This window comes from Jatropha curcas, chromosome 7 (assembly GCF_041381405.1).
Source record: "Jatropha curcas cultivar XTBG-Jc1 chromosome 7, XTBG_Jcur_1.0, whole genome shotgun sequence".
Lineage (NCBI taxonomy): Eukaryota > Viridiplantae > Streptophyta > Magnoliopsida > Malpighiales > Euphorbiaceae > Jatropha > Jatropha curcas.
Genome location: NC_143157.1, coordinates 317,688 through 341,788, shown reverse-complemented (window position 1 = coordinate 341,788; position 24,101 = coordinate 317,688). Strand labels below are relative to the sequence as shown.

Sequence of the window (24,101 nt, the reverse complement as noted above, 5' to 3'; positions counted from 1 at the left end):
CGGGTGGGTAAGAGTGATATATTTCAAAGAGCCCACTATTTTTCGGTACTCTTCACCATTAGAAAGTGGTGAACAAGGATTTTTGGACAAAGGAGGACTAGGTGTTGCAGGCGTAGCACAAGACTTACAATCTATCATTTTTTTTGAACTAAAAGATACTTAATGTACTTTGATTGGGAGAGAAGAAGACCATTCAACTATTTAACCTCAATCCCAAGAAAGTAATGCAAGTCACCAAGATCGTGAATAGGAAAGGCAGCCTTCAACTTCAAAAGAAACCAGTCCAATTTCGCTGGATGAGAATAAGCAATATGTCATCAACGTAAAATAAAATATAAAATTTGATTGGACCGAAAATACAAATAAACAAGGATTAATTTGCCTTTGAAGTCATGAACCCAAGATCAAGGGGAAAACTGGTTAGACGCTGGAACCATGCTCAAAGCGCCTGTTTATGACTATAGAGCAATTTGTGCAACTTACAAACATAAGTGGGATCATCTTGATCAACATAATCAGGTGGTTGTTCTATGAAAATATCTTCATCCAAAAAACCATGAAGAAATGCATTTGAAATATCTAGTTGATGAACAGGCCATTGAGAAATTGTAGCAAGAGAGTAAATAGTTCGAATTGTTATGGGTTTAACAATTGGATTGAATGTCTCTTTGTAGTTAATACCAGCTTGTTGAAAATATCCTTTCTCCACCAACCGCACCTTGTAGCGCTCAATCTCCCCATTAGCTTTGCGCTTAATCCAAAACACCCACTTGTTGCTAATAATATTGTGAGCAGGAGGACGAGGAACAAAACTCCAAGTTTTATTTTCAAGTAAAGCATTCACGTTAGATTGCATTGCTTCACGCCATACAAGATATGGATAGGCTTGGTTAAATGTTATGGGTTCAGTGGTTACGTGGTCTAATTTAGTAACGATATAAGAACTTGTCGTTTACTCATTGTGGATGGTCTAAGGGTCATATGATGAGTTTAATTTGATGGAGGAGAGGTCACATCTTATTGTTCGGGTAAGACAATATATTGAGTAAGATCAACAAAAAGATTTAACTCACTTGGATTTGTGGAAGGATTTGTAGAATTCAAATTAGAAGTCAAAGGTGATAAAGAGGGAAATTGAGTAGGGGCAGAAAAAGAGGAAGGGGGAGATTCGGTGACCAAAGAATCTGGTGGTTTTGAATTTGGAGAAGAGATGGAATCATATTGTGGAGAAGAGAAAAGATTTGGTGAAAGATTTAAATTTGAATTTGGAATAGAAGAAGAAAAAGAAGAAGTGGAGGGAGATAAATGCAAATTATTTGAAATCAAATTATTTAAAGTATGAGAAGAGGAGGGAGAAGAGTTAGGGATTAGCATACCTGACGATCTTGGCGAGCCCACAGAAGATGGGGTAATGTGATGCACATACAACTAAGGAGAAGAAGCAGTTTCAAATGTAAAGGTGGACTCGTGATTTTTAGTGTGATACAAAAATAATTTAGGATTAAAAATAACATTTCGATCTAAATAAACCTAACTTGAACTAGAATCAAGACACCGACTACCACAATGATTAGGACTAGGACCGAAGTAAGTCCATGATTTACTCCCATACTCTTATGAGAATTATATGACGTAATAAAGGATAAACAACACCCCCAAACGTTTTGACATGTAAGTAAGGTGGACCTTTTGAAGACCATCTATACCCTGATATTTTGTAGTAATGCTAAAAAAAGACAGATCGAGTATGGTATGATAATTGCCTACAGTATCAGGATACCAAGGCGTAAGTGTGCTAGTGTGAGAATAATTTGCTACAGATGATGAAAAATAAGAGGGACCAGCCATGGTGAAATTCGCTTGTGGGGAAGAGAAGGGTTGTTGAGGTGAGAAGGTAGTAATTGAGTGAAAATTAGAATGAGGTGTAACGCCTGCGACATTTATTAGTAGTATGGTTCTTCTAACCATAGATTTAACACATATGGCGAAAACGATAGGTACCATCATTTTTTCGTTTCTGAGATGAAAAGGGAGCAGAAGGAGGTGTGGGTAAAAGAGGAGTAGAGTTGGCTTGACGTAAAACATAATTTGCTTGTGGGAGGTCAGTGTGACTTTTTAATAAAATTTCTGAGCAATAAGATGCCCATGAAGTTCATGTAAAGAAACAGGTTCAAGACACAAGTTCAAAGCAGTAATAATGGGATGATATTCAGCCCTAATATTACTGTAGATTATAGCATTAAACTCAGGAAAAGACAATTAACGACCAGCAAATTGAAGCACATCTGCAAGACCCTTTGCACATTGAAGATATGCAGAAACAAACATATTATGACGTTTGAGCTCTTGAAGTTCAATATGCAATTGCAATTGATGATTTTATGAAACAAATCCAAAGGACTGAGCAAGAGCACACCATGCATACAACATAGGAGGAAGTTAAGCAATAACATAAGGAAAAATGCATTCTGAAAGAGAGGATAAAATCCATGAATGAAGGAGCTGATCCTTCTTAAACCAAACATCAAAATCAGGATTTGGAATTTATTTGGATGGATTATCAGAGGTAAATATCTTTTTAGGCAGGCAAGGAGTGCAATCAATAAATCTAGTGAGATCTGGATAATTAAGGTATAAATCGAGTTTTCCATGAGAGATAATTATTGGGAATAAGTTTGCTAGAAAAAACATGATGGCTAGAGGTAGATGAAGAAATAGAAGAAGAAGAAGAAGAAGAGGAAAAATAAGAAATTAAACTTCATGATTGAGTATTTGGCTCTAATACCATGTAAAGGGAGATGAATAATTTGTGTATTTCACTTAAGTTGTAACACAATACAAACCAAACTATTTATAATGTTTAGCTATATAGATAAAGAATATAACTAGTGAGCTAAATCTACAGAAGTAACACAATAGTAGTTACAATGAGTTATTAGTTATAGTGAGCTATTCTAACACATTCGATCAAATAATGGCTTTAACTATCCATTCACGTAAGACTATTATCATGTTGACCCTATTTTATGCTTGGATGGAAACACTGGCTTGCGTTCTTTGGACCTACAAGATGCATACATATCGATCTTGACTCCATGTGCCGAAGTCTCTAGGACCAAAATCTCAAAGGTGTACCCTTTGTCAAAACCTTTGCAATATCTTCACTCAGGGGACGGGTCAAGAATGTCCCATTATTAACAAAATACTTTGGTATGATAACCAACTAGCCCCAATTCACATTTGAAGGCAATATCATGTGAGACCTCCAAATTAAAGATATTTGGAATTTGGTCAATCTATGTAAAAGGGAACTTTCAATTGGCCTAAACTAGTAATGCGATGATTAACCCAAACAAAAAGAACTATTTGAAAGTAAGTTGGCCATAACACTCGCAAGTGAATTGCTAATGCAATATTATTTCAATAAGCTACAAGAGAACATGTAAAAGAAACAATGCGTCATTAAAGAGCATTAATTACAAATTAAAGGAATCTAAGACATGGCCGATTCAAATGGAAGCAATATTTTCATTCCAAAAGTAGCGATTAGTATATTTAGGAAAGTCAATGATATATTCTATGATTATGTTATTCAGGAAAGTCAAGATATTGTAAATATGTGAATTAGATTTTAGGATTTGTATTCCTAATTAGTATAAGAAACTCTTATATATGTACATACAGTTGATCCATGAAATAAACACACAGATAATAACATATTTTCTTAGCTTTCTTATAAAGCCATTAGAGAGGTATGTAACTCAACTTTATAGCTTTGAATGTAATTTAGTAGAAAATTTTGTAATACTTAAGAATAAATATTATGCTTGAATGTGCTTAGTCCTATGTATGGTTTGGATAGATTACTAGTATGAGTTGTGAATGGAAATGATGATATGTTAATGATACTTGAGACTTGAGTTGTTGATACATGTAGTTTGGATGATGAGTTGATGATGATTATATAAGTGTTATTTTTCTCTTTCCGAATTCTAATTAAGTCCAATTTTAGAAGAGAACTATTGCAGTTTTCAATATGAATTGCTTAGATATTTTTCTAAGTGTTTATGGGCTTGTAAACATATGATTTTTTTAAGCATTATGATTATATATTATGTTTATTTTGAATTGATTCTAGTATTTTAGCACAGTGTCTCGAACACAAAATGTAGACATTCATTATCTAGTCCTTCAGGATTAGGTAAGGGATATTACATTTTTTGTAATTGACATTACTGCTAGCTATATAAACAAAACTACACTCTACTAACTTTCTGTCTTATATCTTCTTATTATTTTTTCAGCTCAGCCTTCTTTCATATCTCTTCATCTTTTTCTCTCGTGCATAGACAACTTTTCTAATCTTCTTCCAACTTTAGCTTTCAACTTGTAAGTAAATTTTTTTTTTTTGTTCTTTGTAATTTCTTTCTATATATATACATTATGATGGTGCTTTTTGCATGTTAAAACATGAATATCTTCTTCTTCTTCATCATCTTTTTACATTTCAGAAAACTTGAACTTTTAAATGTTCAGTTGCTGATTTCTTAGTTATTATATCAATATTGTCTTCATCTTACTCCTTTATTTCATTCGTAGTCTCAAATCATCGTCGTCTCTAGCACTCTCGTTTCTATAACTAACAATCCTCATCGAAGCTGTTCTCTCAACTCTCCTAAGTAATATAAGCAAAGTAGAGAAATATGTAAACACATTATATTCGTGTTAGTTGTTTTCTATTTCCCCTTTTTCTATTACCTTTTCTCAAAATAAACACAAATGCTAATTCTTGAAAATGCATCAATAATATTTACTTTACTTTTTTACAAAATATATGCAAATTCTTATGCATTTAGCCTTAATTTGTGAAGTTTAACTCCACATTTGACTCATCTTTCGATTATTATATTTTTTATTTCTGTCTCAATATTATTTATTTAACTCAAATCTCTCTCCATTCATCATATACAAAAGAGGAAACTTTTTCTTCTCTGGAGAGTTTTAAAGAAGAAAACTATATTAAAAATAAAAAGAATATTAGTTAACATCCCTGTAAAAAGAGGAACAAGATCTTAAACAACTACCTACTTTCTTCTAGCTCCAATTATTTGTCCTTTTTTTTTAGAAATATAATTGATTAATAATAATAACAAATATTGTAAATACTCGTGTAACTCAGACATACAAATTTACTATCAGTAGCAAATAGAGTTGTCACGCTCGACTCCAACCACTAGAGGAATTGTTCGCTTTGGATCAAGCCAATTCCAATTTCATCCCATACTGGATTGGCAAGACTTGCACGGTTTTGTCCCGTAAGTGAAATGGAGAGCTTTCCAGGAGGTCACGCATCCTAAGATTTTCGTTAAGCGAGCACGCTTAACTTTGGAGTTCTTCTAACTCTACAAGCCACTCCACCAAAAGACGCATTTGATGATTAGTTTCTCCCTTTTTGATATATGATCTGATTCATTCTTGTGTCCCGCATTCCACTATCCATAGCTAGTCTACCATCTTAGAAGCTAGCCAAGAGCTTTGCTCTATCCGCCCTCTTAAGAATTGCTTTGTCGGGTCGGGATGTCACAAGCCCACTAGCATCTGTGTGGTTCGTCCTTGAACTATACATCTATTGGAGTGGGTCCGACTCTAATACCAATTGTCACGCCTAACTCCAACCACCAGAGGAATTGTCCGTTTTGGATCAAGTCAATTCCATCTATACTGGATTGGCAAGACCCGCACGGTTTTGTACCGTAGGTGAAATGAGAAACTTTTTAGGAGGTCACCCATCTTAAGATTTTTGTTAAGTGAGCACGCTTAACCTTGAAGTTCTTCCAACTCTCTAAGCTATTTCACCAAAAGGCGCCTCTAATGATTAATTTTGCCCTTTTCGATATATGATCCGATTCAATCATGTGTCCCGCATTCCCTACTCATAGCTAGACTACCATCCTAGAAGCTAGCCAGGAGCTTTACTCTATCCGCCCTCTTAGGATCGCTTTGCCAGGTCGAGATGTCACAAGAGTTCATTGATCTTTTAACAAATCATACATTTTTATATTCTTTTAAATAATAAAAATTGAGATTAAAAGAGATAAATATTAGATCTTTTCACTTGGAAATAATCTTGACAAAAGATATAAATTTTCATAGTAGCAACTAATTCTTTAATTGATTTGGATGATAAAATAATAACTTCTCTAAATCTTCTATATTTGGATTGCTTTTTTAACTTACAGCATATGATGTATAAAAATGATTTTCGGCCATTATACGTCCATAGTATCAATGGAGGAACAAGCCACAGTATCAGGCTCTATTGATCGAAGATTCATATTTGCAAATCAAGGTCTAAAGTCTCCAGCTAAATAAAATCAAGCATCATAGCTTTATTTAATAATAAACTCTCACAAAGAAGAGATTAAAAAACTCTAAACATAAAGACAAAATAACAATAACAAAAACAAAGAAAAACTTATTTATTATAGAAAAAATCAATCTAAGTTTATTAAGAGTAAAGATTACAAGTGAAGAAAGAGTATAAGGTAAGGGTTACCGCTGATCAAAAACAACTCTGAAACTAAAATCGGGGTTAGACAGCTCCAATTATTTATTTGTTTGGTAGAATTCGAGGGTTTTATCCTTGTTCCACGAATATAAATGGGATAGAGGCAGCGTAACATGGAGAAAGACATAGTGGATAGCTTTTTTGACTTTTTATAAATTTTTTTGGTAAAAGGGAGAGCAAAGCTCAAGAAAATACAAGGATTAATGAAGGTGAGCTACACTACACACGTGATGGGTGAGCAAAGAAATAATTCATAGAGGAGGATCTAACAATAAATAAGTTCCAAAGGGAAAATTAGCAAACTTAGATAGAAAATCAGCATTTTCATTAGCTTCTTTATACACATGAGAAATGCTACATATCCAATTATGGTGCAAGATATTTTTGATAGCAAGTACCAATTGAGAGACACTGTCATGAGAAGCCACAGATCCACTAATAAGTTGAACCACTATAGTATTATCACATTCAATCATTGACTAACTCCAAATTGCTTAACCATCTTTAATCCTTCGAGAACAGCCCAAAGCTCTGCTTCTAGTAATGCAGGTACCATTTTTAGTGACTAAATCTTGGATCCATCTCCCTGAAAAATCTCAAAGTTTCCCACCACCATAAGCCAACCTATCCACAAGAGAGCTGTCTGAATTAAGCTTGAGAAAATATAGACTAGGTGGAGACCAAGAAACCAAATATTACTCTTTTGAGCTGTTATCATATTAGGATTAAGAGCCAATATATTAGATATGTAAAATTCCTTCGCTAAGGAAATGATATCATGTACCACCACAACAACCGAAGAGAGCTCTTCCTTAAAAATCCACAGATTCCTTCTCTTCCATAAATTTCAGCATGCTACACCGAAAATAATAACCTAAAGACTATCAGAATTTATTCTGCAAGTTATTAAGTAGCCAAACATTCAAAGAAACCGTAGGATTTAAGAAATTACACAAGTTGGGAGCTCAAAGCAAATTTCGCACTTGGTTAACATAGACAGTCTCTAAGGACGCGTGTAGTAGTTTCATGTATTCCTATGGTAGCGTGCAATAAGGATTCATTTTCAAATGTCTTCTGCACCTCTCAAATTTAGTAAGAAGGCTATTATGAATAAGTAACCAAAGAAAAAGACTTATTATCTGAGGACCTCTTCTAGTGCAAAAAAAAAAAAAAAAAAAAAAAAACCCAATCTCCATTATTTTACACACAGTTGTGACCTGCTAACCATTGATAAGCAGATTTCACAAAAAGTTTTTCAGAACTCGTAAATCTCTAAAAATATTTATCCGGAGCACGATCCATAGAAGGAGGAAGAATGTCAACTATGCAAAATAAGGATCGAGCTTGAAGGAAATTAGAGAATTTATTCCAATTCAAAGACTTTTTATAAATTTTAATAATTGAACTTATACCGACTAAAGGAACATGTGCTAAAAATAATAATAAAAGGATTGAGTTGTTAGAGGAAGCTAAAATATGAGATTATTAGATTAATTTTTAATAATAAAGGTCTTGCTAATATATTTGACTATAGTATGGACTAAATAGTGATATGTAAAAATAATAATAATAAAGACCCTAGATCCATATAAAAAAGAGGGTGAATTACTCTTTCATCCTATAATTTGACATAATTCATTATCATTGCTTTCAAAAATCAATTAACATTCATTCAATTTAATATTCAAGAAAATTCTTTTCAATATGCATATCAAAATATAGCCTAGTCTCGTAAGTGCACACGCGACTTGATAATAGATCCAGATTCAAATCTTCTCCCCCAATGCTAAAAAAATAAATTATTTTCAACACATAATCTATAGAGTCCAGGTTTAAAATCTTTTCAACATATAATCTATGTATCCACTTTCGACTGAATCCCCTCCCTTAATGCTAAAAAAAGAAAAGTAAATTCTTTTCAACACATAATCTATACAGTCCAGGTTTAAATCCTTTTCAACATATAATCTGTTCAGTCCACTTTCGACTGATAGATTATAAAGTGATTATTTATTTTAATTAATATTTGAAACATAAATTCTGACTTGTGAATTATATGTGAAATTCTAGGGACTTAATTGTAATTTATCAATAAAAATAACAAATTATCTTGTGAGCAAGCAAGACCAGGCCCGCACGTAATCAAAATCCATTCACAAAACACACCGTTTTACAAACCCTAAGCAGAGCTCCTCCAGGCTCCAGCAAACCAACCAAACCCCCCGAAGCCTCTCACCAGTTGCCTCTCACCTCCTCCATCAACACAAAACCTTCATCGATTCACGGGATAAACCACCCACTATCATGAGCCGCGATGCCCTCTGCCACCAAAAAGACGGCGGCTAAATCAGATCCACCACAACGGTACAATCTCCTAATAATTTCTTCGATCACTTTTTATTTTTTTATTCTCTCATTCTCTTTTGGGATCCTTTTCAAATACATGCAGAGAAAATTCAGAGGAAATTCTCTCTGTAAACCAGAAGGTGTGCTAGAAATTCAGCTCACTGTTACTTTTTTTTTTGCTTGTTTTAATTAAATTTATCACTCGTAACTTTCTTCTTCTTCCTTTTTTTTTTTTTCTTGAATTACAAAAACAGAATGGAATTCAACTCCAAAGAAGGCGCCCAGAGAAAGAGAAAAAAGGTAAGCCTAGATTTATAAGCATTTTATATTTTTTTATTTTTTTTTATAAAAATTGAATATTATTTGTATTTTTGGCCAAAAGTTTAGGATTTCTTATGATTAACTCGCTCTAGTTATCCTTTTATTACTTACAATGACGACCCTGCAGTTGCATCTCTTCCCAATTCTCAGAAGTAACAAATTAAGAACTTAAACACTAGCTGCTGCAACCACTTGACTTGACCTAGAATAAAATAATTCAAAAAAAAGGGGAAGAACATTGTTGTTAAATCCTGTGCAAAAAGTCAAATTTTGTCTTGCTGAACATCTTGTGCGAAAGGTCCTCCTTGTAAATAACTAGTTTGGCCCTTAAGGTCCTGCTTAATGTTGGCAAATGTAACTTTCTATTCTCAATTTGGAGAGAAGTAATGATACCCGCATTATATAATTATATGCCTAAACGTGCAAAGTGGTACTTTATGACATAAATTTGTCAGTGGATATAAATTTGGTTTTAGCTGTCAAATTAACCTTATTATAAATCAAAACCCTGTTAAAAAGGGTATTGGTAATCTTTAGCATATTGTACTTTAGACATCACCTCAGTCACTTTTTAGCTTAATTGGTCGTGATTTTTTATTGGTTCTTGTCAAACTAGGAGACTTGGTCATCAAATTTTTGTATCTGGTCTATGAGTAATAAAAAAAGTGGCTGCTATTTTCAGCCAAAACTTGAATGCCAACCATATAATCTGTGATATAATACCATTTTAAGCTGTGACTGTATAATTAATTATATCAGGCGCTCTAATAGTTTGTAGTCTATGTTATAGTGTTTTAAGCATTATGGTAATTATTGTAACTTTTAACATTTGTGCATTGCAATCTTAGCCTATTGGTAGCACATCCTTTGGCTAGGAATAGAACTAGGTTTGAGTCCCTTTCCCCAGCACTCAAAAAAAGAAAAAAAAAAAAAGAATGGGGCACTTTGACACGTGTATTTTCCAAAGTTTGACTGTAGTTGTGCTTAGATAGCTAATATTTACCTTATCAGTTTTTTAGCACAAACAATGTATTCATAGCAGAAGAGTTCAAGCTCTAAATAAAAATGTAGAATCATAATCAGGACATGAAATTTTAGGTGGTAATCAATGCTCACGTAATGTATAAAATTGATGTACTTGATGCTTCACAGTTTTTTGTTATTTATTCTCATGCCATGCACACCATAGGTATTATCACTTTCCCTCTCATTCAACTATCTTATTATTGTAGCCTATATTCTATTTACAGTTTTAGGAATTTTCTTTACATTATCATATCACTATTTACATTATACTAGCATTAGTTATCAAAAGCTTCCAATCATTTAAAGAAACTAAAGCTTATGTATGACCTCATTCAATAGATTCTGAATAGATAAAGATAATATTATGTTCTAATTACTGGATTTTGCATCAAATAAGCGCCTTCAACATTTATGCTACTTCAATATTACATAATGTGATTCGCTAGCAATAGAATTAAAAAAATGTTCAAATATGAACATATAGAAATATAAAATTGAGGATACAGAGGCACCTTTATGTTACAATGCATTTTTCAGTGTTTGAATTTGTTCTGAGTCATGGACTATTCTGTTAATGTGATCATAGGCACTTGAAGCTCCTAAAGAACCTCGACGCCCTAAAACTCATTGGGATCATGTTTTAGAGGAGATGGTTTGGTTGTCAAAGGTAATCTGCTACTTGATTTTTAGATCTGACAATTTTCATTCCCTTTGCTTCTAAACAAAGATAGTATAGTATATTAGATGCATGTCTTTTTGCAATTATCCTTTGCTAATTAATCTGTTTACCTGTAGGACTTTGAGTCCGAGAGGAAATGGAAATTGGCTCAGGCAAAGAAGGTTGCTTTGAGAGCCAGCAAGGGAATGTTGGATCAGGCCACCAGGGAAGAAAAGAAATTGAAGGTTCTGCCCTTACCTTTCATTAAGAGATTGACCTGTAGAAGAAATTTTATTTGGTGAAGAAATTGTACACGCATTGAAGAAAAAAATTTTTTATCTTGGAGCAAAACAGTTTTTAAATAATCATCAATGTAACAGTTTTCAAATAATCATCAATGTATTTTTTATATTCCACTTGTGATCGTTAATGTATTTTTTAATGATGATCAGGAAGAGGAACAGCGTTTGCGAAAAGTTGCACTCAATATTTCAAAAGATGTGAAGAAGTTCTGGATTAAAATAGAGAAGCTGGCAAGTTTATGTATAATGATTTGATCTTCATCTTCCATTAATTTCTGTAGTTCCTTTGTGTGTGAAACTTTACAAAATTGTTCTTCCAGGTACTTTACAAGCATCAGATGGAGCTTGATGAAAAAAAGAAGAAGGCGCTTGATAAACAGCTGGAGTTCCTTCTAGGACAAACTGAGAGGTGGCTTCATTATATTTTATTTTCTTATCATTAATGGAGGATTTTTATAGTTATTTATGTTGGGTAGATATCTGATTTTCTCTGGTGAATTCTTAGGTACTCTACCATGTTAGCAGAAAATCTAGTAGACAAACCTCTGCTGCAATGTCCTGCACAGAATCATCAAAGTATTCGAAATGAGGGAGGAGAGAAAAATGATCCTAAGGAAGAACCAATAGAATTAACTGATGGTAAGCAGAAGATTGTGGTGTCATGATTAAATGCTTGGCTGGAGTAATATAAATATGTCCTTATCACAATATGTTGGATGCAGTTGTGCCAGAGCCTCAGTTGGATACTGGAGACAATGATGATGATTATGATATGCAATCAGATGAATCAGTGAGTTGCTTTTTTTTCATGTTCATAAATATTTACTCAGATGAAATAATTCTCTGGAAAAACTTTTTGCTACCGAACTCAAATCTTTGGTATGCATATTTCATCAGGTTAAAGATTTTATTATTACTCAAAATGTGGCTATATCTTGTAGTTTGTTGCATTCTTTATTGTTATTGGATGTATTATTGTGAATGGACATGAAAAAAATGGTGTTATAGAATATGTTTAGTTTTTCAAATATTAACAAAAACTTAATTTAGATTAAAGATATCTAATATTTCCTTTTCCTCATTTCATTTAACATAAAGTCTATGGACATGTAAGATGCCATCCAATAGAATCAAGGTAGAGAAAGTTCAGATGCCACTGAGATTTTCTCCATACTTCCTTTTGAATGAGGCAAGTGGTAAAAGTATATGCAATTTTGGTGAAAAGTTTCTTAAGAATCTGATAAGACCTTAATAAATTTAAATGGGGAGGTGAAAATGCAATTTTTAGCTATATGTAAGATTCCTTCAGTGTTGGCATGCCTATGCATTTACAATTGTTTTCAGGATCTTGCATGCAGTAGGTTATATTGTTGTTGGCCTTTTAAGCTGACAGTTCTTCAGTCCTGTAGTACTGATTTTTCTTTGTGATGCTTTTCAATCAATGCGCGATTGCAAATATTCTCATATGATAATGTTGTTCTAGGAAGATGATGAGCATACTATTGAGGAAGATGAAGCTCTGATAACTGAAGAGGAAAGGCAAGAAGAATTAGCTGCTTTGCACAATGAAATTGATATGCCAATTGAGGAGCTTCTTAAACGTTATGCTGTGGGGAGAGGTAAATTGTTGTCATGTTACATTTCTTTTAAAATTGGAGCCAAAAAAAAAAAAAAAAAGATACTTTCGGATTAAAAGGATTTTATCAAAGAAATTCAATTTATTTTGTATTGTCCAAATACAAATTCCATTTGTGTATGGACTACCGGAAAAGATACGGTACTTGGTTTGATTTTATTATATATACGGTCAGGAGAAATCGAAAAATTATTTTGGGATGCTGCATTTTACACATTTTCTGCACAACATAGCCAATTTTTTGGACTTCTGAGTTTTCCTCTTTTCCTGTTGTATCATTCCAATGATTAATTTTGTCATACTTGCTTTTCCAGTTAGTAGAGAAAATACTCCAGAAAAGGGTGAAAATGGAGCTGACCTAACAGTTCAAGGGGGAGATCGTGCTGAGAGTAAGAGGCAGTAAATGAGTAATATTACCAATAGCAATTTGTCTGTGACTGATATGACTGATGATTATGTGTTTTGCAGGCAGCAAAGATATATCTGCTTCCACCGACACTGAAATGAGCAGCTCACCTAGTATTACTGGTCGTCGTTGTGTAAGTTGTATGTGTTTGTGGTTGCCATTAATGGATTGAAAAATCAGTTGAGGGCTCAACATAATATCCATTTTCTAAATACAGGTTGAAGATGATATTTCCTTGCTCATGGAGGAAAACCATCTATCAGAAACTAAGACAGGTGAAACTGGAAATCAGTCAAATACTGTTGGTGAGCCTGCTAAAGAGCATATGCCATATGATTTCAATGATGAACTGGTAAGACTATACAGACATGCATGTGTATGTCAATATTTGGCTTGATTTCCTTCATCTTCTATTATGTTATTGTTTGCTGATACCAACACATAAATACACATATAAACAACTTGATAAATTTTCTTCTATTTTCCAGTTTTTAGTCTTTGGAATAATGGTCGCTTACATGGACCTTTATATTATGGTGATGATTTGATGTGTAGTCATTCACCTGTTAAGAAAAGAACCTTTTTTTTTTTTTGGGGGGGGGGGGGGGGGGGGGAGAGGGGGTACTATTATGTTATCTTTTGAAGTTCTTGTGCGGTTTGTTTGTTGAAGGGATAATATACATGTTGTGTTAGCATTACTAAAATTGACATACCCACCTGCTTGAGTGGTATTGAATGTGAACTCAACTGTCTCAGTATGTGCTATTCTAGACCCTTTAATCTGCCTGAACTCATCCCATCCTTTTAAACGTGAATCTTGTGAACCCAATTGTTGAATTTATTGCTTCCATCCGTTTACAGAATTTATTAATATTAATATTATTAATTCAATTCTATTGCATGTTTGTCTAATTTTTCCCCTCAATTTGTTTTATCATTTTATTCTGATTAGTGTTACTTAAAAAATTGAGTACTTAGTTATTTGTCTTTGGTCATTCATTTGTAGGAAGATGGTGATTTTATTCTTGCTAATGGAGAAGAAAAGGTATGTTATATGATAACTTTTTCCCATTTCTTCTTAGTTGTGGTTCCTCCTTTTATTTCTGTATTTATAAGAAGCTAGCTTAACTAGATTACTATTTTTCATTGAACAGTAACAAATTAATGATTGCAAAGGCATATAACTTTCTTCTTTTATCTCTTCTATATTTATGAGAATATAGCGTTTCTAGATTGCTAATATGCATCAAACAGTAATAAATTGATTCTGCAATGACATAAAACTAGGATCTTTTGTGCTCTGATACCACTTGACACAGGGGAAGAATTTAGGGCAATTAACTCTCAACAATTAGGGCTAGAATAGGTTGATTGTGGTTGGAACAAGATGAGATAATTGGTTTTAAAGAAAACCTTGGAATTAAAATTCTGAATTGAAGGAAAAAAATTGAATACATAATCTGATAATTGTTGTCCTATTTATACTAGTTATGGCAAAATCCTAATCCTAGATTGAAAAGCAATCCTAATTACCTAATACTTCTAGATTGAAAAGTATTCTTATGCAACTAATCCTAAATAAAGAAGGAAAACTGAATGCTATTCCTAATAAATTAACAGTCTCTTATTTAATTAGGAATCCTAAATAAACAAGGAAACCATAAAAAAAAAAAAAAAATCCTAGATGCTCCTGCATGAATTACCAATGATAACGTAGGGACTGGGGTGTGTCTTATCTTGTTTTGATTGGTGGTTGCTAAATTGCCATACCTGCTTCCTTGCCAAAGTGTTCCATCATGAAAATGTTTGTTGTGCAGCATGGAAAAATGTCACAACATGGTGTAATGTATTTTGGCAAGGGCATTTAGAGATGACACTTTTACCTGCCATTCACTGAATGACACAAGGAACCCCTATCCTTAGATGTCCTGGCCCAAATTGGTCCCAACTTATATATATCATAATTGACTTGTATAAAGATATGTTGCTCTTCTTCAAAACTATGACATTTATTACTTTACTCAATTATCAATGGATAGTACTCAGAATTGAATGTTTTTGTGTATGACCTCTAATGGTAATAATATATATATTAATAAATATAAGATGGAGATGCCCGTCTGCATCCCGCCTCCATTGCACATTGTTATGTCACTGTTCTGATCTCCTAACAGGGCCGGGATGGGAATAGCAAAAGCTATGCTGCCCATGGTTCCTATTTCTATGAAGTTAGGAATTGCCATTCCTGGGTCATTGCTGGAAATTATAGTTTGACTGATATCATAATAATCCCCAAGTTACTGGCCTTTTTCTTAAAGAGTATTTTTAAAGTATTGTCATGAGAACACTGGAAGGTAAAGAATTCTTTGGCGTTCCAGTGTTGAAACCTACTCTCATTTGATATTTTTACTTTTAGCATAATACAACATAACATGCTGCCTGAAGTGTTCTATTATATTAGTTTATGTTTATGCATTTAGGCTGTAAGTATTTAGCTTTCCTCTATCCTCCCTCATTTTGTTAAATTTAGTCTCTTGTTGCCAAGCAAGGTTCAGATATTATAACCTGCGGTTTTACTCAGGATGATGAGACAACATTGTTGGAGGAGGAAGAATTGGCAAAAGCTGATCCAGACAATACCATAGATGAGGTAAAGAATATGTCTGATATATTGTGTTTCTTTACATTCATTCATCTTAGATTTTGGTAAGGATGGTTCTTTCTCCCAAAAGACCCTTGAATGGCTCATCAGATTAGTTGCCACTTTGGAACTTGCATATATCTGAGTATGCATCTACTAATTTACAGATCTCTTTGCTGCAAAAGGAGAGTGAAATTCCTCTAGAAGAATTGCTTGCAAGGTATAAAAAGGTAGGTATAGGAATGTTTCTTCATGTAGCTCATGCTGATTGTGTTGTAACTTGGTTTTCACTGTATAATTCATGTCGATTTATTAGGGATTCAACACTGAAGTTTCAGAGGATGAATCTGAATATACCTCTGCTTTATCAGACAACTTGTTGGACTCCCCAAACCATAAAGACGTTGAACTGAAAGAGCAGGTTGTATCTATGGATAAAAATGTCGAACTGACTGAATCCTTACCAGTTTCACATCATCTTATAAAGGAACAAGAAGCAGGAAGCGAGAAAACTGCAGAAGAAGGAAATGAGAGTGAGAATAGAATTGCTGATGCTGCTGCTGCTGCAAGATCTGCACAGCCAACTGGAAATACATTCTCAACAACAAAAGTGCGTACAAAGTTCCCTTTTCTTCTTAAGTACCCCCTTCGTGAGTATCAACATATTGGCCTGGATTGGCTTGTAACTATGTATGAGAAAAGGTTAAATGGGATTCTAGCTGATGAAATGGGTCTTGGAAAGACCATCATGACTATTTCATTGCTTGCACATCTGGCATGTGAAAAGGGAATATGGGGTCCGCATCTAATTGTGGTTCCAACAAGTGTAATGCTTAACTGGGAAACAGAATTTCTGAAATGGTGTCCAGCTTTTAAGATTCTCACTTACTTTGGTAGTGCGAAAGAACGTAAATTAAAGAGGCAAGGTTGGTTGAAACCAAACTTCTTCCATGTATGCATTACCACTTACAGGTTGGTCATACAGGATTCAAAAGTATTCAAGAGGAAGAAGTGGAAGTACTTGATTTTGGATGAAGCTCATCTGATAAAAAATTGGAAGTCCCAGAGATGGCAAACTCTTCTCAACTTCAATTCAAAACGACGAATCTTATTGACTGGTACTCCCTTGCAGAATGATCTCATGGAACTGTGGTCTTTAATGCATTTCTTGATGCCCCACATCTTTCAGTCTCATCAGGAGTTCAAGGATTGGTTCAGTAATCCCATATCAGGGATGGTGGAGGGACAAGAAAGAGTGAACAAAGAAGTTGTTGATCGCCTGCATAATGTTCTTCGACCATTTATACTTCGGCGCCTGAAAAGGGATGTGGAGAAGCAGCTTCCTATGAAACATGAGCATGTCATCTATTGTAGACTTTCAAAAAGGCAGCGAAACTTGTATGAGGACTTCATTGCTAGCTCAGAGACGCAAGCTACCCTCGCTAGTGCTAACTTTTTTGGGATGATTAGCATTATAATGCAACTTCGTAAGGTGTGCAATCATCCTGACTTATTTGAGGGTCGTCCAATTATCAGTTCTTTTGACATGGCTGGTTTAGATATCCAGTTGAGTTCTTCCATATGTTCGATGCTTTCTCCTAGCCCATTTTCAACTGTAGACCTTTGCAGTTTAGGGCTCTTTTTTACTCATCTTGATTTTTACATGACTTCTTGGGAGTATGATGCAGTAAATGCTATTGCTACTCCTTCAAGATTGATCGAAGAGCGTGCCAATCGAGATAGCATCGAAGAAATTGGGCCTCAATCTAAACACTGGAAGAAGTTGCCTGGCACAAATATTTTTGAACAGATTCAAAAGGCAGTGTTTGAGGAGAGACTAAGAGAAATGAAGGAACGGGCAGCATCTATTGCATGGTGGAATTCCTTGAGGTGTCGGAAGAAACCTATGTATCCAACAACGTTACAAGAACTTCTTACCATTAAAATTCCAGTTGATGATATTCACCGCCAAAAGGTTGATCAACGGTCCTATTTGTACTCCTCTAAGCTTGGTGATGTTATTCTTTCACCAGTTGAACGCTTCCAGAGGATGATTAATCTTGTTGAGTCATTTATGTTTGCTATACCTGCAGCACGTGCTCCAGTACCTGTTTGTTGGTGTAGTAAAACAGGAACTTCCATTTTTCTTCATCCAAGTTATAAGGATAAGTGCTCTGAAATGCTGTTGCCTCTTCTTTCACCTATTAGACCTGCAATTGTGAGGAGGCAAGTGTATTTTCCAGACAGGCGACTTATACAGTTTGACTGTGGAAAGTTGCAGGAACTTGCATTTTTGCTTAGGAAGTTAAAATCAGAAGGTCACCGGGCATTGATATTCACCCAGATGACCAAGATGCTTGATATATTGGAGGCTTTTATAAATTTGTATGGTTACACTTACATGCGTTTAGATGGATCCACTCAACCTGAGGAAAGACAAACATTGATGCAACGATTTAACACAAATCCCAAGATTTTTCTCTTCATTTTGTCAACCCGTAGCGGGGGAGTTGGCATCAATCTTTTTGGAGCAGATACAGTTATCTTTTATGATAGTGACTGGAACCCTGCGATGGATCAACAAGCTCAGGATCGCTGCCATCGGATAGGGCAGACACGTGAAGTACATATCTATAGGTTAATCAGTGAGAGCACTATTGAAGAAAATATATTAAAGAAAGCCAATCAGAAACGTGCTCTTGATGATCTAGTCATACAGAGTGGAGGCTACAACACTGAGTTTTTCAAGAAGCTTGATCCTATGGAATTGTTCTCTGGTCATAAAGCTCTTCCGATAAAGAATGTACCAAAAGAGAAGAGTCATAGTCATGGGAATGAGGTTTCTGTGTCTAATGCAGATGTGGAGGCTGCTTTAAAATATGCAGAAGATGAAGCAGATTATATGGCATTGAAAAAAGTTGAGCTGGAAGAAGCTGTTGACAATCAGGAGTTTACAGAAGCCATTGGGAGATTGGAAGATGATGAGCTTGTTAATGATGATGATAAGACTGATGAGCCAGCAGATATGGAGGTGGTAACTCAAAATAAAGACAATGGCGTAAACTTAAATGTGAAAGATCCAATTGAAGAAAGGAATCTAACTCTTGCTGCCAATGAAGATGATGTGGACATGCTCGATGATGTCAAACAGATGGCTGCAGCAGCAGCAGCTGCTGGACAGGCTATCTCAACCTTGGAGAATCAGCTACGTCCCATTGACAGATATGCAATACGTTTTCTGGAATTGTGGGACCCAATCATAGACAAAGCAGCGATGGATTCTGAAGTTAGGTTTGAGGAGGCGGAATGGGAACTTGATCGTATTGAGAAATACAAAGAGGAAATGGAAGCTGATATTGATGATGATGAGGAACCATTAGTATATGAAAGTAAGCAATATTTTTTTTAATCTTTTTACTTAATAAGAATTTTGTTACACATATTATGCAATCATGTGCAATTGCAGAAAATAGTGTTTAGGATTTTTTTTTTTTTTTTTTTTTTTTTTGATTATTTGCTTTGATATGGTCAAGATGTTACATTCAAATAAATTTATTGGAATGTGCTCAAACTTTTTAATGAGCAATTTTTGCATGATGTATACTGACATGTTTACTAATATCAGGATGGGATGCTGATTTTGCAACTGAGGCGTACAGACAGCAAGTTGAGGCCCTAGCTCAGCATCAGGTCAGTGAATTTTATATTTTAGAGCAAATTTTCTGGAGACATGTCTGGCAGCTGCTTGATTTTGTATGTCATGTAGTTACAAGAAGAGCTGGAAGCTGAAGCTAATGAAAAGGAAGACACAGATGATGGGTACTGTGACACTACAGCGTAAGATGATCCTATGCTCATTGTAAAATATTTCTGCTGGCAAATTTACTTCTTTTCGTTTTCTGGAAGATGCTATTGGGTTGATGCTTTGGCCAATGTAGGCTAACAGTCAAGTTCCTAACCGCTTCCTTATTATTCTAATTTCATCTGAGATTTAAGATTTAGGCTACGTTTGTTTCCGGAAAATAACTTATCTGGAAAATATTTTCCTAATCGAAGGGAATACTAAGCCCTTTTTATGAAAAATGACTTCTCATTTTCAAAAGAAGAAAATATTTTCTGGATATCATTAGACTTATTATAATATTATAAACATACATGCATTAATTCACTAATTACTGGTGGCCACTATCACTGTTCATCGGCCATCACCACCCACTACAGCCGTCCACCATCATGGTCACCTGCGACAATTCATTGTCTTTTATGTATTTTTTCTGATGTTTAACAATAATTTTTAAAATACAAAATTTCTATATTATAAATAGTTTTATGGTCTTATTGGTTCAAAATTATAATATTTTAACTAATTTTCAATATTGCAACCAAACAATAAAAAATGAGTTATTTGGAAAATATTTTCCAAAGATAAGTTACTCTCTAGATACGAACTGAGCCTTAGTGCTTCTTAAATTTCTTAGAAGTGTTTGATTTTGCTACAGTGCTATGCTAGGTTGCTAGACACCTATTGCAACATGGATTCAGCCATCTTAAAAACCAGCAATGGTCATAATACCTTAAAAAACTGTGTTAGAACCATATAATATAAAACTAATTACTACTTTTGGGTTTTGGCCATGGTTTGTCAATCCGTACTGACCAGTTGGGCTGAGAGAGCAGACTTTTATAGTTTGAAACTTACATTAGGAATAGAAATCATAACCTTACATTAGGATTGGAAGGAACCACATGTTTTAATTTTGATTTCCTTTTTAGTTGACTGGATCTTTGGTCGGTCGGTCGAGGATAATATGGGATTGTTTGATGTATCTATGGTGACAAAACTTGGACATGTGATTTTGCTTTAGTTAATGTGAATGTGGCAGTCTGGGATGACTTAGTAGTAACCTTTTGTTATTTTTACCAATTTCAGTCAGTTACTTGTTTTCTGTCAGCAGGAATGACATGGCTAGCAAACCCAAACAGAAGTCCAAAAAGAAACCAAAGAAGGCCAAGTTTAGATCTTTGAAGAAAGGATCTCTCACTGCTGAATTGAAACATGTGAAAGAGGAGCCATCAATGGAAACCATATCCATTGATGATGGAATATATCACGATGAGGTTACTTACGCGGACATGATGTCTCAATATTCAGGATTGCTGAAGAAACGTAAGAAAGTTGAAACAATTGGTGTTGAAGCGGGAAAGAGCTCCAAGAAGAAATTGAAGAAATCAAAGAAGACTCCTGAAATATGCCCTTCAGATCTAGATTCAAACTTGTCTGGGAAGCAGCAAGATGATTCTATGGAATTCAAACCATGTGAGAATGCAGTTACTGATCTGGAGCAGAAACCAGCTGGTAGAAGTAAAATGGGTGGAAGGATCTCCATCACGGCCATGCCAGTGAAGCGGGTCCTAATGATTAAACCAGAGAAGTTAAAGAAGGGGAATGTTTGGTCAAGAGATTGTGTTCCATCACCTGATTCATGGCTACCCCAGGAAGATGCAATATTATGTGCTATTGTGCACGAATATGGCCCTCAATGGAGCTTGGTTAGTGAAACTTTGTATGGGATGACTGCTGGCGGGTTTTATAGGGGAAGATATCGTCATCCAGTTCATTGTTGTGAGAGATTCAGGGAACTGATTGTAAGATATGTTTTGTCTGCCCCAGAAAATCCTATTAATGAAAAGATGGGTAATACAGGCTCTGGAAAGGCACTTCTCAAAGTAACTGAGGTAAGTCTAGTATTCTCCCTTAACAGTGAAATAAGGGTTCATAGGACTCTTTCAATTGTTTCTTTTGTATTAAATCAATATTTCTTTTACTTCTCTATTCTAATGGAAGCTTGGTCTTTCTGTCATGGTTTTGATCGTGAAGTGGGATATTCGAGTTTTAAAATATGCTCAGATTAACTGTCAGCTAATGCTTACTGATGGCTCTTCTATTCCTAGTCTAACCTATCACCATGGGCTAATTACTTTTTCAAGATTAAATAACATTAATTCCTTCCCAATGTCTCTCTCATGCATGTCTGTGTGCGTGATGTGGATATATTAGACTTAATAGAATTAAAAGTAATATCTTAAATACATAAAGAGATGCTGTTGACCAATTTCCAATGGTGGCAGGATAATATTCAGTTGCTGTTAAATGTTGCTATGGAGCAGCCAGACACTGAGTTGCTGCTCCAGAAGCACTTCACCGCCCTTCTTTCTTCAGTCTGGAGGACAACATCACGTAGTGACCGCCAACAAAACCTTTCATCATCTAGAAATGGCCTTTATTCTGGCAGAAGGCGTTTCAGTGCATTCAATCAGATATCTTGGAATTCAATGGAAGAGCCTGCAAAAAGAATGAAGTTCAATAATGTAGCACAGGGTGGCAAGTTGTTGGCAGCTGCGCTCCATGAATCCCACTGTAGGTCCATGGATGAGGCGATCTCCAGTCCTAATCAGATGGAAGATGTTTCTTCAGTTTCTGAACAGGTTGAAGTAACTCTGGAGTTTGGAAAGGAGGAAGATGATACCTTGATTCCATTGCCACGTGTCATAAATCTGTCGATACCAATCTCAGGCTCGCAAAGTTTCATAAACAAGGATGTGAGAGGAGAACATCATCTTAAAGCTTCCACAATTGTGGCCGAGAGTCGATTCATGTATGTTTTCCTGCAACCTTGAAGATTCCTTTATTCATGGATTAGATATGCTTTTGGTGTCAAGGGTTCCTTGTTAATTCTTTTCCTTATGAAATCAACATCTTTAGCTTAGCTTAGATTTGTGTTGCCGAATGCATTCAATTGTAGTATTTGGTGGGTGGGACCTAGACTTATGCTAATTCTTTTGGCTGATGCTGACCTTGTAGGAACTAACCATTCAGAACCCTCCCATCCTCCCTCTCTCTCTCACGTGCCCACCATTTTTTTCAGTTCTTATCAGATGTACATGATGCATCTCGTTTATTGTTGTCTGGAGTAGATATGTGAATTGAATAACATTATCTGGAATAGTTGAGGATATTGGTTTGAACAAAAATGCATTAAAAATTTCGGATACAAGCCAGTGATGATTCACAAAAGTTATGTTCTAACTTTAATTTATATCGTACTGCATGAAATGAATACGGGGATTGAATGCTTGAATTTGCTACTAAAGCAACGTAATTTTCTCAGGGATGCAGCAAAAGCTTGTGTTGAAGGCAGTCTGGGTTGGGCTTCATCTGCATTCCCAGCAAATGATGTCAAACTACGAGCAACTTCCAAACCACAGACCTTGGGAAAGCACAAGTTGTCCGTCTCTGATTCAGTAAAGCCACCTAGATCAAAACTGAAGAAAACTTCAGAGTTCAGTGAGATGCACCATCTATTTGCTGAGCCAGTATTACAATCACCAATGATGGTGTCTCCAAGGGACCCTAATTTAAAGTTTGACCTTACTCCAGCTTTCATTCAGGACAATTGGATGAATGATACAGATTGTTATTTGGATAAAGAGCTTTCATTGGAAATGGGGGGCTTGGAACTTGTTCCTCATACTTATGTTCCTGATTTAATTTCTGGCCTAGATGATTTTTCATTATTGCCAGAATATACTGATATTGGATAGGATTAACATAATGATATTTTTTTCATATCAGAGTTGAAGCTTTTATGACGTTTAGGGAGCAGAGCTTCTCACTGCAAACATGCCCTGATTGGTTGATACCCAAAAATGGAGCATGTTTTCATGTTCCTGGGACATGGTGGATGAATACAGCATAGATTACAAACAAGGGGAGGGCATGATTCAGTTGTTGGTTTAGATGCCAGAAAAATTATGTTTTACTGAGAATCTGATATGACAGCACCGGGCAGATAGGAGGTAGGAAAATAGAAATTGTATCATATTTTTTCTTTCGTTAAATTTAATTCTTATTGGGATGTGCCAAATATTCTGAGGCTTGGATTAGCAGATCGAATTTTGGCTTGTTTCCCACAATAGAAATGAATTAGGATAGGGAAAAGAAAATGGAAATTAATGAAAAGTGGCGTTATTCCCCTCTATCTGTTTCTGTCTGTCTCTCTCTCATATGAGCATATGAATGTTTCTTTTAACAGTTTTCTTTTGTTTCATGAAAGCTACGACACGATGTTATTTGGATTGCGGTCTTTGAAGTTAACACAGCTTTGTTGTAGCAGTGTAGTGTACTATGATTTATGAA

At 35.0% G+C, this 24,101-nt stretch overlaps 1 protein-coding gene across 5 annotated transcripts; it reads left to right on the top strand.

Moving 5' to 3' along the window:
• The first annotated feature begins 8,720 nt into the window (after positions 1-8,720).
• Positions 8,721-23,943, top strand: PIE1 (SNF2 domain-containing protein / helicase domain-containing protein). 5 transcript variants are annotated; one of them, XM_037637488.2, is made up of 22 exons: positions 8,721-8,932; positions 9,018-9,054; positions 9,169-9,214; positions 10,848-10,928; positions 11,057-11,164; positions 11,372-11,452; positions 11,542-11,630; positions 11,727-11,860; positions 11,944-12,011; positions 12,705-12,840; positions 13,172-13,246; positions 13,326-13,396; positions 13,481-13,615; positions 14,270-14,308; positions 15,845-15,913; positions 16,072-16,134; positions 16,221-19,293; positions 19,530-19,594; positions 19,671-19,741; positions 20,857-21,640; positions 22,034-22,560; positions 23,074-23,943. In XM_037637488.2, the coding sequence occupies exons 3-22, from the start codon at positions 9,170-9,172 to the stop codon at positions 23,504-23,506; spliced, it is 6,147 nt and encodes a 2,048-aa protein (XP_037493416.1). In that variant the 5' UTR covers positions 8,721-8,932; positions 9,018-9,054; position 9,169; the 3' UTR covers positions 23,507-23,943. The 5 variants fall into 5 exon arrangements, with proteins under 5 accessions (XP_037493416.1, XP_012080821.1, XP_037493417.1 ...); XM_012225431.4 differs by having other exon boundaries at positions 8,722-8,932; positions 20,860-21,640; XM_037637489.2 differs by lacking the exons at positions 8,721-8,932; positions 9,018-9,054; positions 9,169-9,214; positions 10,848-10,928; positions 11,057-11,164 and having other exon boundaries at positions 11,372-11,462.
• Positions 23,944-24,101: the final 158 nt, after the last annotated feature.

Bases quoted from the DNA above. Each gene is read 5' to 3' on its own strand.
- PIE1 (XM_037637488.2), top strand. From the start codon at position 9,170: ATGGAATTCAACTCCAAAGAAGGCGCCCAGAGAAAGAGAAAAAAG. The intron at 10,929-11,056 runs GTAATCTGCTAC...GTTTACCTGTAG, and splicing joins AGATGGTTTGGTTGTCAAAG to GACTTTGAGTCCGAGAGGAA. The intron at 21,641-22,033 runs GTAAGTCTAGTA...CAATGGTGGCAG, and splicing joins CACTTCTCAAAGTAACTGAG to GATAATATTCAGTTGCTGTT.